The 15,992-nt window shown below is 43.7% G+C and overlaps 1 protein-coding gene across 3 annotated transcripts in view; it reads left to right on the top strand.

Annotated features, from left to right (window-relative positions):
- oxr1a (oxidation resistance 1a) overlaps positions 1-15,992 on the top strand; it is a 142,729-nt gene that overhangs the window by 88,906 nt on the left and 37,831 nt on the right. For 2 of the 3 annotated variants that reach the window (XM_030101920.1, XM_030101921.1), the window contains one exon: positions 3,112-3,194. In XM_030101920.1, coding sequence (XP_029957780.1) covers positions 3,112-3,194 — 83 coding nt within the window. Of the gene's footprint in view, positions 1-2,701; positions 2,721-3,111; positions 3,195-15,992 lie in introns of those variants that run through there. The other variant, XM_030101922.1, reaches the window with a different exon arrangement.

The following is a 15,992-nucleotide window of genomic DNA, read 5'->3' as shown; positions in this document are numbered from 1 at the left end:
TAATTGATTCGACAGACACCCACAGTTTGTGCAGCCAGTGTTTAAGGTGTTTTTGATCTACATTCAACTACTTATCTGTACTTTTTCATAACATTCCAGGTTAGTTAAAACGCCATTCTGGATGGACAGAGATGGAAAAAAACAAGCATATCTCATAGAATTTCCAAGTGTCATTTTTATATTCAGTGAAGGACGCCTCACCTCAGTCGTAGGGCGCTGATGATGATCACGCAGACTGATGAGAGGAAAACAAATCAGTAAGATACAGCTTCCACTTCCGCTGCTGTTTTCTTGTGGTAATCAGTATGCTGGGTTTTTGCTGGAACCGATCCCAGCTGGCTCTGAGTAAAGCCACAGTTCTTAAAAGGGGCCTGCATGATACATCAGGAATTTATTGCCAATATTCAGCACATCAACATTCACAGGGTGCACGTCGCAAAACACTAAAATGCAGTCGCGCTCTGCATGTCAACATAGTTGGCCCGGTTAGATGGAGCCCGGCTACGCTAGATTGTGTTGACAACGGATCCTCATTATTCCAGCGTTACATCACAGCTGGTGATAAGAGTCGGAAGGAAAAAACGACATGAAAATAATGCTTTCGGTGGGAACTGCAAATGTGCGTGGGATCAATAAAAAGAAAAAAATGTAATTTCAAACTGATTTAATTCAGATGCTGCAAAAATGTGAATGATATAGATATGGTCTGTGGATTAAATATTATTTGTCAGAGATAATAGATAATACAGTAAAAATCTATTCTGCTGTACCTGAAAATAGTAGCTTATCAATTTCATTACCATCCTTAGAAATAAATCTACTGCCTATATAAGCCTACGGGGTCCCAATAGTAATATATATTTGAGTGTTTGTCCAGAACCTATATATGTATGGTTGAGTTTTCATTTTAGTACTATTGCACTTTAAAACTAATATTAGGCCATTAACGTTTCTCCTATTGTCTCAGCAGATGACAGTTAATGAAGTTCCGAATGTGAGGCTGTCACATGACTGCTCAGGAGTGAAATTGAAAGAAAAGACAAGGTGGAAAGTGTGTGTAAATCAAACTGGTGTCAAAAAACCCACAACTTCTGCAATTTAGCAACATTTCAGGTTCCATTGAAACGACGAGGAAGAGCCGGGAAAAAACAGAGCGCACACTCAGACCACACTGGAATATTACCGGGAACTTTACACAGCTAACACTGGAAAAGTGAACAGCACAAAAAGCAAGCTGAACATGGACTTCCAGAGCTTGTCTCGTTACTGCTCCGCTCACGGGAATTGATGTGGCCCTACTGTATTTCCTCTACATGCAACTACATCGTCAGATCATTTGCCGCTAGGATGCTCCATATGATAATGTACAATTTATTGTGTTGTATGGTGAAACGTTTCATCTGATAATGTAACCTATCACATCGTGAAATCAGCAGCAGCAGATTGTGTTTGCCCAGTAAGGAAAATCCTCTTTCTTCAGATATTTTTATGCATTAATTGCAGCTCCATGTTTTTCATCAATTAAATTTGTTGAAACAATTCTGCCCTCCCATATTTCTAAAACTGAAATACCACACGGAGGAGGCGAAGGAGCAGCACGAGGAGATCCTGTAGTAATGATGAAAAATGAGGCTCCCTCTGTTTTGGAGAGTATTAGAAATCATTTTTGTACCACTCTGATAGTACATTTTTGCTGAATGTAACCCTCGGTGTCTTTTCCTTGGCTGGTATTCTCACCTGAAGCAGATCCGGTTTCCCCTCCTCTCTCTCACTGGCTGCCAGGCAGTCCCAAGACCCAGAAATAGCATCACTGGTGTATGACTCATGTTTTCAGCTATCTGAGATGCCTGATGAGAAAGACACGAATAAAGGGAATCGTTTAGCATGTGCAGCACCTCCAATTAAAAAAAAAGAAAATAGTAACATGAAGTGTCTGAGGGCAATGTGTGAACATAGGAATGTCACCACAGCTCTGAATCATCTCCTCCAATCATCTCGGTTGCGCCAACGCCTCCAATCAGCTGAACCTTGCACAGTGCTCCTGAAGCCCATTTGCTCGAGCTCAAAGACCAAAGTCGACCCCTTTTCACAATCTTCTGCTCCCCCAAGAGTCTCCTTCCACCATGTTTGATCTTACATCTCCTGCTTTTGTCTTTCATCTGCTGGCTCTCGATATTCCATCCACCCTCTTGCCTCCCATCTCTCCATGTTCACCCCCCCCCCCCCCCCCCACACACATCTTCTCCATATTTGCATCATCTTCTGTCCCAATTAACCCTTCATTACTTTGTCTCATGCATATCTTTTTCAGTTCCTCTCACTAGACTCTCCGTCACCAGCAGCACCGCCCTCTTATTATCTGCTTTATCCCTGAAACAACATTGATTTAGCTCCCCCCGCTCTGTGTCTTTCTTTAACCTTACCTCACTCTTCACCCCTGCCAGGTCCTTTCAGGCAAAGTGGGATAGCTGCACATACTGCTAACCTAATCTTTAGCTGTCACTTTTCCGCGCAGCGTTTCTCCCACAGCGCTGAACCCTCCCTTTTATTCCACCCACCCTCGGTTTCATCTCCCTCTTTCCTCCTCCTTGGTATCCAGCTTTAGCTCTTCCCGCTTTGCCCGTCTGAATCTCTCTTCTCTCGGCTTGTAACCGGTAGTGGCGGCGCCCCGATGGAGGTCAGCCGGAGTCTCTGTCTGCCGTGAGAGGCAGCGGGGAAAGGTAGGCAAGGTGAACTGCTTTCATCGCCTGTCAATGCGCGGCGCGGTGGGCTAGGAGGAGATCGGTGAAGGAGAGAGGGAAACGGCGAGCAAGGGGAGGACGGTGCGATCGAGAGAGAGAGAGAGAGAGGGAGAGAGAGAGAGAAAGGCAGAGCGAGGGGAGAACGGTGCGAGAGAGAGAGAGAGAGCGAGCAGGAGGGTAGAAGAGGAGTGGAACAAGAGAGAGAGAAAGTGGTCCGGCGTTCACAGCTCACATCGCTGGCTGGCTGGCTGGCTCGCTCACTGTTGACGAATGAGCTGTCGACCCACGGGGCTGGGATAACGGCAGCTTGTGACAAGCTGGGGAGAGAGGAACATGAATGTAATGCGTACCTTGCCTCGTTTGCTTACAGATACCGGCCAGAAGAAGACTCCAGAAAAGAAGGATGGAAGGCGCATGTCGTTCCAGAGACCTAAAGGGACCATTGAATATTCTGTGAGTAACGTGCGAGCAACTCCGCTCCATTCTGTCTTAACGCCGCTGTGTTTTTGACGCTTTTCTGCTTCTGCTCCGGTGCTGCTTCTGCTTTTTTTTTTTTTTTTTTTTCCTCGTGCTGCTGGTGGTTTCTGTGGCACTGACTAGCTAGATATTCATGCTGAAGGGGTTGTTGTGTTTGTGTGTGTTTGTGAAGGCACTGTGTGTGTGTGACCATGCTCGATTGCTCATTAGTGGAGGGGAGAAGCATTCGGTGGTTTTTGCCAGTCTAACACGTGTACCTAATTCCCCGACTGTTTACATAAAGGCTGTGTGTGCGTGTGTGTGTGTGTGAACAGACATTGGGTTTTGACAGAAAGCTTATGGACACAGTGCATCCTCTGTCAGAGCGCAGCAGCTCAACACTCAGCTCCATTTTGCATGTTGATATATAGGAAGGGAGACGGGAATTGTAGCGGCTCCGTCCGCTCCTCCAGCTGGATCGTCAGCAGGACCGGCGGGCAGGAGTGCTGGCAGGATGTGTATTTGTTTTTCCACTCGTTCTCCTGTTCCGCCAATCGGCAGGCATTCCACCACAGAGCTCGCTGTGCTCGCGAATGACCTTCCAACTGCGTTGTCATTTCTATTGATTTAGCTGTTGTAGGCGAAGGGGAGGGGAGAGGGGGGTGAGGCAATAGAGGAAGAGTGAGTGAGAAAGAGAGGGGGGGAGAGGACTCTGGTTCCCTGGTCTGAACTGAAAGTGGAGCTCTCTGTGCTTTGCTCGTTGTGTTCTTGAAATGACCCTCAAATCCAGCTGCAGTCAGACTGCTTTCCCTCGCCGCTCTCTCCGTGGCAACAGTGAGGAGTGGAATCGCTGTGGCTCAGCTCCGAGCCGTCCGTCTGTCTGCCTGAGACAGGGTGGGACACATGAAGGAAGGTAGGAAGGGAAGGTAGTAGGGAAGGGAACAGGTTAGGGAGGGAGAACGGGCTTTACTGTTCCTCACTGTTGCTCCTTTTGTTTCGTTCCTCATTCCTCTGCCAGGTCTCTATGGACGCTACTGTCGGCTTTACTGTTACCCCCCCGACCCTCAATCATGCCACCTCCACCTTTACTGAATTTCCCAACTTGTCAGTCATCCCAGACCTGCTGATTGACAACACCCCTTGTTTACCTTGTCGGTGCTCGACCAGCTTGAACCATATCAACAGGATATTTGTCAGAGCCAGAGGTCTTTGTCAGGACCTTGATATGAGCAGGAAGGACCACAGACAGTCAGCAGCCTGAAGGGAAAAGCTGTTGGTAAAGCAAACCAGTGGAAAATTTTGTTTAGTAGGGGGTGAAAGATCTCATCCGCCCAGCATACCAATGGTGTCCTTACCGGCAATCACTCTCAAAAGTCTTTCTCGCCCTTATTATCTTCCCACGAGATTGCTGATAATGTGATGGATGGGTCCAGTCCCACCAATGATTGTGTCCTGTAGTTTGGCACGTAGCAAGGATGCTCGCGCTCGCCAACAGCATTAGAAAGCAGCATAGGCATACGCCGTGAGAGACACATGGCTTACGGTGTCTCAATGATTGAAAAGCAGCTTTATCTTAAACTCATCTCCCGCACCAGGGGGACGGCCGGCGATGTTTCCTTATTTCACTCTCCAGCAGATAAGTTCATAATCTATTGCCCGGTGCCTGCAGGAAAAGGGAGGGTTTCCTCTTATGGGGCCTTATCAATACAATCTCCCTCCCTCTCCCCTCCACCTCACACGCAGCCTTTCTTTCTCTGTCCCTCTTTTTTTCATTTTGAGAAATAACCTGTGCAGCTGCAACCCATCTGCCTAGACACTGATAACGCCAGTCCATTCAGCCAAGTCCAGCTATTGGCTGACCTGCATCCAATTAAAAAAGTGTTTGAAGTCTCAGGGAACAGCAGAGATAAATGAGAAGACAGAGAGACAGAAGAGGCTAAGAGTAGCGAGAGGTGAGCTGCACGGCAGGGGGGCCGGGAGGCAGGGCGCCGCTTTTCCCACAGACTACCTGCAAGGACAGTCGGTCAAAGTCAAACAAAATGAAATGCCGAGAAAGTGCGGGCCACATATGTTAATATCCCCCACTGATATTGATACTCCACCTGGGCTGCAATTTTAGACCCCGCCTTGGAATGTGTCCTGACTAGCAAACAACCCCGTTTCTCTGTGCAGGTTATCTCACAGCACTGAGCGCATTCAAATCAAAGGGATATTTTATATTTATACAGTTACAAGAAAGATTAGGGCTGTAAAGGAGCTGTCTAAACTGTACGCTAGGCTCTTTGCAGCTCTAACACCATTTAAAGGTTTTTTTTTTAATTCCCATATCTTAGTTTTGTACTTTAAGCTTGAGAGACTTTAGGTTCATTGGTCAAACACATAAAATGAAAGTCTCCTTTTTTGATACCGAAAGGGACACGCTCATGCTCTTTCATTGACAGTATTATTGGCGTAGTTAAATTCAAATTCCATGTAACATAACTTAGAAGTATAAAGCTGAAAAGCAGCACATTGAAATGATCAAAGTGTTTTTGTTCAGGCTGTATGCTGAATGGACTTTTACTTGTGGTTTTCTCTATATCAGACTTCTGCTTTGATGTTTAAGTAGTTAAACTGGAAATGTTGATAACAGTTCCTCACAGCACAGCTGAGATGTGCCAATAAATATAATTCAATTTACTTTTTTTCCTTTTTTGCCAGATATATACTGATGTTCAGAGAGAATACGGATATGAGATAAGAATTCCACCAAGTCCCACATGCTGATAATTAGATGGTCCATTTAAGCTACTCTATTTGTAAATTTGACTCTGAATGACTGAGTTGGGCTTGAGGAAGCTACAATAAAAGCCAGCAAACTACCTGCTCAGATTTTCACAGTCCAGAATACATTGTTTGATTACGACGATCTCCATCAGATTGTCCAGTCAGGCGCTTGTAAAACCGCCGATACCAGCACGATCACCAGGGAGAATGCAACAGGTCCGTACAGACAACATGGATGCTTCTGACTTTGGGGCATTTTGCCAGGTTAGATTTAGGATCTTTCCCAGTACTACGACTGCTGTATCGCCCACATGCTGCCAGCTCTGACATCGTTTCACTGAGAGGTCATGTGGAAAACAGCCGAAATCAAATTGTTTCACCAAATTTGTTATTGAACCTGGGTTTGGTGTGTTTCATGCTTCTGCTAAACTCTGAACATTTTTATTAGTTTATTTTGCTTTATTATCTTTTCCTCTTTTGCAAAATCCACATTTACTATTTGAAGTATTTCCAAGCGCAACTCGTGGCTCATTTTGTGTTTTGGACCCTATTTATACAACAAACTGCATTCTTTTTCCGTCTTCATTTCAGAAAAGTTTCACGCTCAGGGGGCAGCATTTTAATAAGATTGCAAGTACTGATTGTTTCAGAAAAGTTGCATGTTCTTTGTTTACACGGTCATGGGGAGTGGTGAGCTTCAAAAACGTTGCACACTGAAATAATTCAGGGACTCACGACGACTTTGTAGTTCAAATGAACAGCCAGAACACAACTGAAGCCTGCCGTTTTCACTTGAAAGTGTCGTGGAACCAGAGCCGCCGCTTCTCTCGCTCCTCAATTGCAGTAAAAAAAGAAAAAAAACAATCACTGTTTATTTCTTTGATTGCCAATATTCAGCCAGATTGCCAGTTTGGACAACCCTACTTCCCAGTTTCTTGGACGAGTGTTTGATGAGGCCAGGTTTTTGTTTTTTTAATAATTAATCCAAATTTTTGGCTACATCAAGCTATAGTCGTTTTTTAAGCTTTGGTTTGTAAACTGTAATAGATGTTTACAGCTGACAGGTTTGATTTTCTCTTCCAGAAGCATTTCACTGAGTGTGTCTAAAACCTCCCGAATTGGCATGTCCTAGTAGCCTAGATTTATAAGGCAATATGTTCTCACATTACCTGTGTACTGCTTCCAAAAAAACAGCAGATATGTCCCCAAAACAGCGCAGAGAGATCGCCTCCCTTACTTCACTGTCTGTAATCTCAGGATTCAATTCAGTAAGTTCACTGCCATCTTAACTGAGGCCAAGACAGCTTAAGCGACATCCATCCTGTGATCAACTGGAATTCTGCTTTAATAATGAGTCATGCTCCACGTCAGTTTTTGGCCCGAGCTTTCAAAAGCCCCACGCTTTCTCTCTCCCAGTCTATTGCAGTGCTCTCAGCAGATCTGGCACAGCAGAGCGCTCATTACATTTTGTATAGTGACACTGGAGAGTAGTTTTGAGGGGAACGACTGTCTGGATACCATATTTGTTGGCCCGGGAAAAAAAGATACGCTGCTGTCAGCATTCATGATACAGTTATTCCAGCCAACTTTATCTACAGTCAAATCAAGTAATAAACTTTGGATGTATGTAGCGTTCTGTAATCGATGACTTTATCAGCAATGTTAGTGGCATGGCGCATCGTCAGAGCATCTTCTTTCTGTGTGAGTTGGTTGGAGGTGACAACAGCTTTTCAAGTCACTGAAAATGAAATGAGAAGCTCTTCTGGAGTGCCACTTTTTTTTTTCTAAGATCATGTCTGAACAGGGAAAACAAAAGCTCTCTGAAACGCGCAGTGCTGACACATGTGCCCCACACAACCAGGCAAACGCTTTCCCTCACATGTGGGAGTAGTTCGACAACAATAACAATGGCCAATTCCTGAGTGATTTGAACGGCGCTTCTTCGGTAAGCTTTAACCTTTAATCAGGGCTTAAGTTGCATTGAGCCCAGCTTGGGAGAATCGCAGCTGTGTCACAGCGATCGAGAAGCGATCCTGCTCTCCACTTCACAGTATGACAGTACGTCTGTTATTCACAGGAGTTATATCAAGTTGGGCAGAGAAGATCAAGCAAGACAAGGGTTTGCTGTCGACACAAACTAATTTTGCCTTGGAATTATATCAGTGTATATTGATAAAATTGGTACAATACTTGGAACAGTAGTTTATAATCATGAGAATTTTGGTTATTCTAAGATTATTCAACAATTCTTTTCAGAGTATTTGAAGGTTTTGTTTAGTGCATCTAAAATAGTTGGTTAAAATTTCAACAAACATGAAGTTAAAATATTTTCATACGGACATATGTGATTAATGGGAAGATGCTAAGTACGTAAACAACGCTATGAATCAACAGAAGTATCGGGCGGTGCCTTGACAGTCCTACACTGATCGTAAATACTCGGGTCTCCAGGCACGGCTCGGTTGAGAAACTCACAGAAAATCCTGTTTTTGCCTTCTTTGTTTAATGCTTCACCCCACTTTGCATAAAATGTGTTCTGATGCGGAGGCTGATAATGGCAGAGCTGTGGTCACTGTTGTCAACAATCTGCCAATTCATTTGATCTCTCCTGAGCTGAGAAGAACCACTGCGGACGTTGGAGTACCTGAGCGACACTATATGAGTCATACTAGTCAGGTGCGCGAGCACACACACACACACACACACACACACACACACACACACACAAACACACACACACCACATCAGCGGCAATCTTAACCCCGCACCCTCCTGACAATCAGTCACTCTGATTGCATTATTCACTGCTGGGTAGGAGAGGGGTATCCCACTGTTTGAGCTCTCTCACTGCTCCCTGTCTGAGAGCAGGAGAACAAGTCAATAGATGATGGAGAAATGATGGGACTGCAGGGGTGTGTGGATGGGGACGTTAAAGGGGATGGAGGATGGGATAGAGGGGAGTGCATGTGGAGAAGATGGAGACTGATGGATAGGCGGCTGGATGGGAAGAGCGATGAGGCTAATACATTGCCCAGATAAAAAGCACTTTTTATTGCACCTATTTCACGCTCGTGTTAGCCTCCTTTGATTTTTGTATAATTTGCGAGATTGGAAAGCTGGAGAGAAGAGACTCGAAGTGTGTCATTGCAAAAATGATCCTTTTTAAGGAAAACGTGAAACATCGATGCAGCCTCCTTTGTGCGTCGTTGTGATGAGGCGGAGGGCAGGATCAGTGCTCTTAAGAAATAGAGCAAAAACTATAAATGTAGTGCTCCTTTGGATATCTGTTCTAAAGACTGTCAATATGGAAAATGGCTCCTTTTGCTCCCACTCGACAACAGTCAAACCAAGATATAATTGCAGACTTCACTGGTGACTGAAACCGAAAACTGTACAGTAATGGTCGAGTCGTGAGCCAAAGCGTCAAAATCCCGCTCACACACTCACCTGACCAGACCCTGACCGAATACCTCACACCTACCGTTCATCCATCTAGTAAGCCTGGGAAGAATTTATTCAGAATTCTTGCTCACCGTCCTTCTCAATAAAAGAAAAACAGATGCGTGTTTTAATGAAATGATGCCTCAAATTATTGTTTGGTTGGGAATAAATTTTTATTTCAATTTCTGATTAAAATCGGCCCTAAACAGACGTTTGAGCTACTGAATTCAGTAATCAAATATTGCAACATTCTTTAGGCAACACTTGCAAGGTCAATGCATTATCTGCCATTTTTTTATTCTTTATTTTTAATCCAAATATTTGCATTCACTTGATGATTCACTAGCATTTTTATTTGCAGCAGGTTGTTGTGGATTACCTGCGGGCCCGAGTCTGTTTGTTTTATGGCCTGATAAAGAATAATTGTGGCTGGTGGATTACGTCAAAGTCATTCTTTGAAATCCCCTTTCAAAACAAAAATACATTGTAAACGACAGTTGATTTACATTTAACCTTTCTGGTGGATTTGTCATGGGAATGACAAGTCTGCAAGACGTCCTTTTACAGCGAGCAGGAAAAAGGCAGTGGCACGCTGGGTTTTGAGTTATTTTACCTGACATATATCGGACTGCCCTATGTCGAATCCCTTTTTGCTTTGCTGGTTCCTCTGTTCCATTAGGCCCCTGCGTCTGTCCTGGTAAGTCAGTGGAAAGACCATCAAAGTCTGAGGCTGCAGGTCGAGGGCAATGCACGGAGGAATTTGTGAGAGCTTGAAAGTGAGACAGCAAAGTTGCTGGAAAAGGACAGCGTAACGCCACTGTCTCTTCTCTGACTTATAGCGGCTCTAAATTTAGGTCCACAGACGATCGACAAGGGTGTTGTCGCGCACAACGCACATGCCATTGGGGTAGTAACGACAAAGTCGCCATAGCAACTGTCATACTAAAGCAGGGATTCATCCTTCATTATGAAATCAGGAGCGATGGCTGCTCTGATATGGCATTATGGGTGATTAAACTGTATGCTGGAGGTTTATTTCCAGTTTGATGGAAACGCCATCCATCCATTAAGTTAATTTGTGGCTGTATGGTTTGTTTTGTTCCATTTGGTTCGCGCTTTATCCCAAATCTATGCACACAATAGTTTAATGGTCTCAGCAGGAATCCATAAATCTGAAATTATATTTTATTACCTACGTTGACCTTTAACAGCAGCACTCATAGATTTGTTCTCATGTTTCATACCTAATGTAAGGCTTTAATGGAGCTATTAGTCTTTGGGCGTCCAAACCGACCGGCCTTGTTGAATCTCTGCGTCCTTTGCTGTTCAACAAGGTGACCATTAGTTGGATGTCAGTCACTCAAGATGGCTGCCCTGGCCTTCCTCTACCCTTCTCCTTTATCACAAAGGACGAGTGTCACCCGAACAGGAAGAGGCTTAATTATTCATCCCCAATTTGGAATGAATAATGGGTATTTATTGATCTGAAGGGGTGGAAGATCGGGTCCAGTTGCCATTAGTGGCTATAATCCTGATTGGGATTACTCGCCTCTTCTCGCGTCCCTCCCTTTCTCATCCCCTCGTCAATTTATCAATAACAGGTCTTTATCAATGGGTCACATTTGCATGTACCCCGTCCTCTGCCTTCTTATTAAGTTAGCAATGGCTCACGTTACAGTGCGATCAATGACTGCATCTCTGAGGTTTATTGGAGTCGTGCGCCATTGCCGAGGCGCCTCAGTGCTTCGGCCACATATGAATCTAGCAGCATCACTAATAAAACTGGCTTCAGGGGACGTAGTCATTAATTAGTCTTAAAAGGCAAACTTGAATCGTGCTGATATTACACCACTTCCACTGCCAAGATCTGCCCACCACCTGGCCTTGCCAATGTTTATTTCATTGAACACCAGTTATTTATACCCTCTTCGACGGGCTGTGTTGATGGAAGACCTACCAGAGCAGCAATCTGAAGCGAAATCCAGCAGATCTCATCAGTTAGGTCAGATCTTACAATGTCTGCAACCCCAGCTCTACAAACATTGGGCTGATTTGTAAAATAAAATAAATAAAATCAGAATGCAAACACTGAAAAAAATAATTCAAACTCAATATTAGGTGAAGTAAAGAGTCCAGTGATTTTACAGAAGAAAAATGTAAGAGTGTTTTAATTTCAGCTCTTCCAGGCTAAATGGGAAAGTGTCCATTCAGCTTGTTATCAAGATTAAGAGGCAAGTGTCTTCAGCAGTTCAGGATGTTCTTCTGCTTCAACAGCACAGGACAGATTTGGCCCAACTTTTTACAGTTCTCCTTTGCTTAGTTCAATAATTCGGTGCTAAAACACAATCTGCACATTTTACAACATTAGTTCTGTTCTGAAAAAGATGTCGCCTATTTGATACTATAGGAAAGAAAAAAACTGTGGAAAATTGGTCTTAAACGGTTATTGGGTTATGTTTGTTTCTGCTGGAAAAACGTTATTGATTTTTTTTTCAAACACCAAAATAAAAAAGTAAACTTGATTTCTTCCCTTCAATACTGCTGGATGAAATGTGGGCTTGCAAGTGTGAAACTTTGCTGTTTTTTTGACAAGGTTACACAGTTTCAGTAAAATGGAAACATAGAAAACATTTGAGGATGTGAAATCAGAGCAGCTTCCCTGTAATGACACATTAAAGACTCTGTAATGAGGGACGATGCATATTTACAGTGGCAGAATAGTCCAAGGAATGCATTTATTGGACAAACTGATACATTTTATCAGGAAAATACAAAACAAAATGGAATGCCTGTATGGCACAGGGGAAGAAATACTCCATTGGTTTATGTGTTTTATCTATTTAAAACACTTCCATGTTCTTTTCATCATGAAGAAAATAAACATTTTACATGAATAAGAAAGTTTGTTCTCAAACATTCTAGGGCTCTAAATTCCATTAGTATTGTCTTTACAGTAATGCAATTGAGAGTTTTCCAAGTTTTTTTTAATCTGCTAAATCGTCACAGTGAACCCAAAACACAGACAGACACACACACTGAAAAGCACAAGCAGTGGGCCTTTTCCCCTGACTGATTTAGACTCCAGAGAGTGTCTTAACATGGTTTTGTTTAACTTTTGAAATGAAAACTTGACATGAGAGGAGCCTCGGGCCTCCTCAGCGATTCCAGCATCCCCCCAACCAGGTCCTGAATTCTCGTAAATTCAGGGCTGAAATGATTTACACCACGTGCCAACTTTTTTTTGCACCTCGTATTCTGAGTTTCCCAACAAAACTCTATATTTCAGGAGTAAGGATCCAACCTGATAGTGGAAAAACACTGCCTGAAACCATGTCGAAAGAGCTTTAGGCAGTTGTGAATGGAGGTCCTATAGGCTGTCTCTGTGCTGAGCAACAGAGGCACTGTACAGCTAAAAATAAATGGCTCATGGATGAGATGGTAGCAAATAGCACCTAGAGAGAATCGATGCTCTCTGGTGTAGTCGCCTGGATGAAAGGTTCTGCCACTGGAAGAGCCCTGCTGATTGTTAACTCTTCAGCCTCCTCTAAGTAAACAGAGCTGCTTCCTTTTAATCACATAAAACAGCTGTTCACCCTTGAAACGCTGACCACATACCAAGAGCACCACCCCAACGCAAACCTGCACACGCTTTTAGTCGGTGAGGGTGACTGACGATCGTTTGTGACACAAGGCGGTTAATGACTTTAAATATCTGCTGTACGCTGAAATTACTCTCCTGCTTTTTATGGCCACGGGGCAGAGAGCGTATCATCGCCGTGTCGTGGAGACTTTGCTGCCGTCGCCCTGACGGCCGCAACACCTTCCGTCCTCTCCGCGCTTGGATATTTGTCAAGCTGACACGCCGCCGTTGCCTGAACACACAGTGGAAGTCCTCTGAGGAGTCGGCCTGCGGACGGATCGGGTAGATCCGTGCTGCTGTCATAAGGCGTGCACGAGCCGCAGTTAATGACCAAGTTATTCGGCGAAGGTGCTTCAGAGATCTGTCTTTCACCACATCCACTATGTCTTGTTTGCAGTTCTGCTTCAGCGGTTTGTCTTGTGCTGGAGAGGTGTTTTCTAGAACTGCCTTCCAGGTTGAAAAGACCAGCACAAATGCCAACGAGTGAGAGATCAGCTCTGTCGTTGATATGCAATCCGGTGTTTGAAGCCTTCGGGGTGTTATATTTACGTGCTATGTGACGGAATAGTGCTGTTATAAACAAATGGAACAATTCCTTTAGAAAGTATTTTAAAAATGTATGTAGAGGAAAACTGACAGCCTGATTATTGAGTGTTATACAGCAAAGCACCTCCCAGGCTCATGTATGTCTGTCTCAGAACAAAGCAAACATTTGAATTCTTGGTTTTAAAGTCACTTTGGGAGGGATTTGGTTTTACAGGAATCTTTCAGCTCAGATTAGTTTTGGTCTTAACAGTGCTGTCATCACTGACATCCTCCTGCTCTTTAGCTGTGCAAAGTGTACTAGAACATTTCTCAGAATAAGGTGTTCACGTGCTTATTAACGCTTTCTGTGTAGCAATTTCCAGTTAGAGACATGCAGGATGTCAATAGGATCTTGGGGACAATGGATCATACAAAAGACACTTTTGTAAATAGACCTCTGAGGTTTATGGAGATGGTGATAACTGTGATGTCTTCTGAAATGTGTTAACTTGTTAGCAATAATGCCATAATGAGTGGGAATTTTTTGTCTCCAGACAAATCACAAATAATTGTCTGTTTGTCTAAATTTCTGTAAGAGAGATGAAAGCATACTTTCTTATCTCCAGTTGTTCTGATGAGAATCCTCTTTATCAGTATTGATATCGAGGTTTCAGACGTGCAGCCTGTGGCCCAAAACTGACTGACAAGAGGGTTTTGAAACTGCAGTTTCTTATCCATTACTTGCAATTTATTGCAATGTTAAAAAAAAATCACTCTTTATGTGTTTCTACTCATGTATTAAAAAGTTTAACTGTTTTGGCCCACTCAAGATCCAAGAATTGAGATGTATGTGGCTCTGGAAAACTTGCATACTCCAAACGAGCCTGTTAATGAGCCTCTTTCCCTCGTCACCAGCATGTTGTTGACTCTCCTGTCTTCGCTGCCCTGGCTGCTGCTGTGCATCTCAACTCTGATCGATTCATTGAATTAGGTCCAGCTTGATGAATGAGCAGTGAAAATTAGGAGGTATCAAATAACACTGTGAAATCTGAAGGATACTCCCTAATTTGATTTCTTTCCTCAAAGACTATCAGATTAACATTTAATCAACTGGATAACTGAACCTGCCTGGCAGAGTGTTACTGGCCCTTCAAGGAAATCTGTCTGTGAAGCAGGGGGGGAAAATAGATGTTGGGAAACTGTAAAAAAAAAAAAAAAAAAAATCACGTGTGAAAAGTTAACCGAACAAGTATGGAGGTGTTGATGAAATGGAAAGGCATCATCTGCAGCGTACTCCTGCTCCAGCCTCCCCGCCCTGTCCTCACTGCACACAGAGCATCCCGGCTCTGCATTGTTCATTATTGGGTCGCACACATTGCTGAGTCAGGGAGACTGTATCCCCAGCAGCGTGACCGACCTCGGCTCTGATTAGTTTGTTCCCCCCGGAGGGGAGGAGGACATCCAAAGCCGGCGCAGCCCTCCGTGAGGCTTTGGTTAGCACACTCACAGCCCAGATTTTCCAGCTCCTCTTCACAGCTCAGATCTCATTAGAGGGAGAGAAAGAGAAGTGGGAGAAATAACCCACAGTGACAGGACTGTTGATCACCAACAATTACTCAGCAGTTACTTTGTCAGCTGTGCGACAGAAATGATCAAGTAGGTCCACCTTGAAATGATTTCCACACTTAAAATCTCCAGGTTGGCATGCCAACAAAATGAAATTATTTGCATCTTAATTCGATTTTTTTTTTTATCTTTTTGGGGTATTTTAGGTTTCCTTGATATAAACACACACCTACAGCTTCTGAAACATCCTTCATACTATAATGACACAGCAATATCACACATGTTGCATTATTGATATAGTATTTTCACCACTTGAAAGCTCGCAAAGGTGTCAAAACAGCGAGAATTACAACATTGGGTGTTTCAATAAGATCAGATTCAAGGATGCAGCGCTCCCACAGTTCATCATTTCCTGTGAATGATCCGTTCACTGCCAGTTGGTCAATGCTGCTCTCAGTTTTACATTGAACCACAGTTGAACTGCACAAGCGTTGGTTTGCAAGCAGGCCAGGACCTACTTTTCAAGCAGACGTGGTCCGCTTGTTTGGTGCACAGAAGGGTGCACTTGGCATCATTCACACTGCCACAGAAAGACCACAGTAACACAGTAAATGCATCACGGGTCCTTTTACCAGCACTGAGTGCGACAAGTGTCAACGACTTCTTAACGTTTGGGTGGAAAAAAGTTTATTTTTATTGATGCCAACAGGAAATTCCAAGTTGTGCAAGCTTCACTGCTTGTAGTCATATTTCAAGTTGTAAGAATATGGAAATAGAAGTTACTTCAACTCATTCTTTTAATTACTCAACAGTGGAGGTTGTTGCTACCAGTAAGAGTCTCAGCGTCGCACAACTCT

Source organism: Salarias fasciatus, chromosome 11, assembly GCF_902148845.1.
Source record: "Salarias fasciatus chromosome 11, fSalaFa1.1, whole genome shotgun sequence".
NCBI classification, from domain to species: domain Eukaryota; kingdom Metazoa; phylum Chordata; class Actinopteri; order Blenniiformes; family Blenniidae; genus Salarias; species Salarias fasciatus.
Note: the sequence above shows the minus strand (reverse complement) of the source record. Positions and strands in the feature narration are given on the sequence as shown.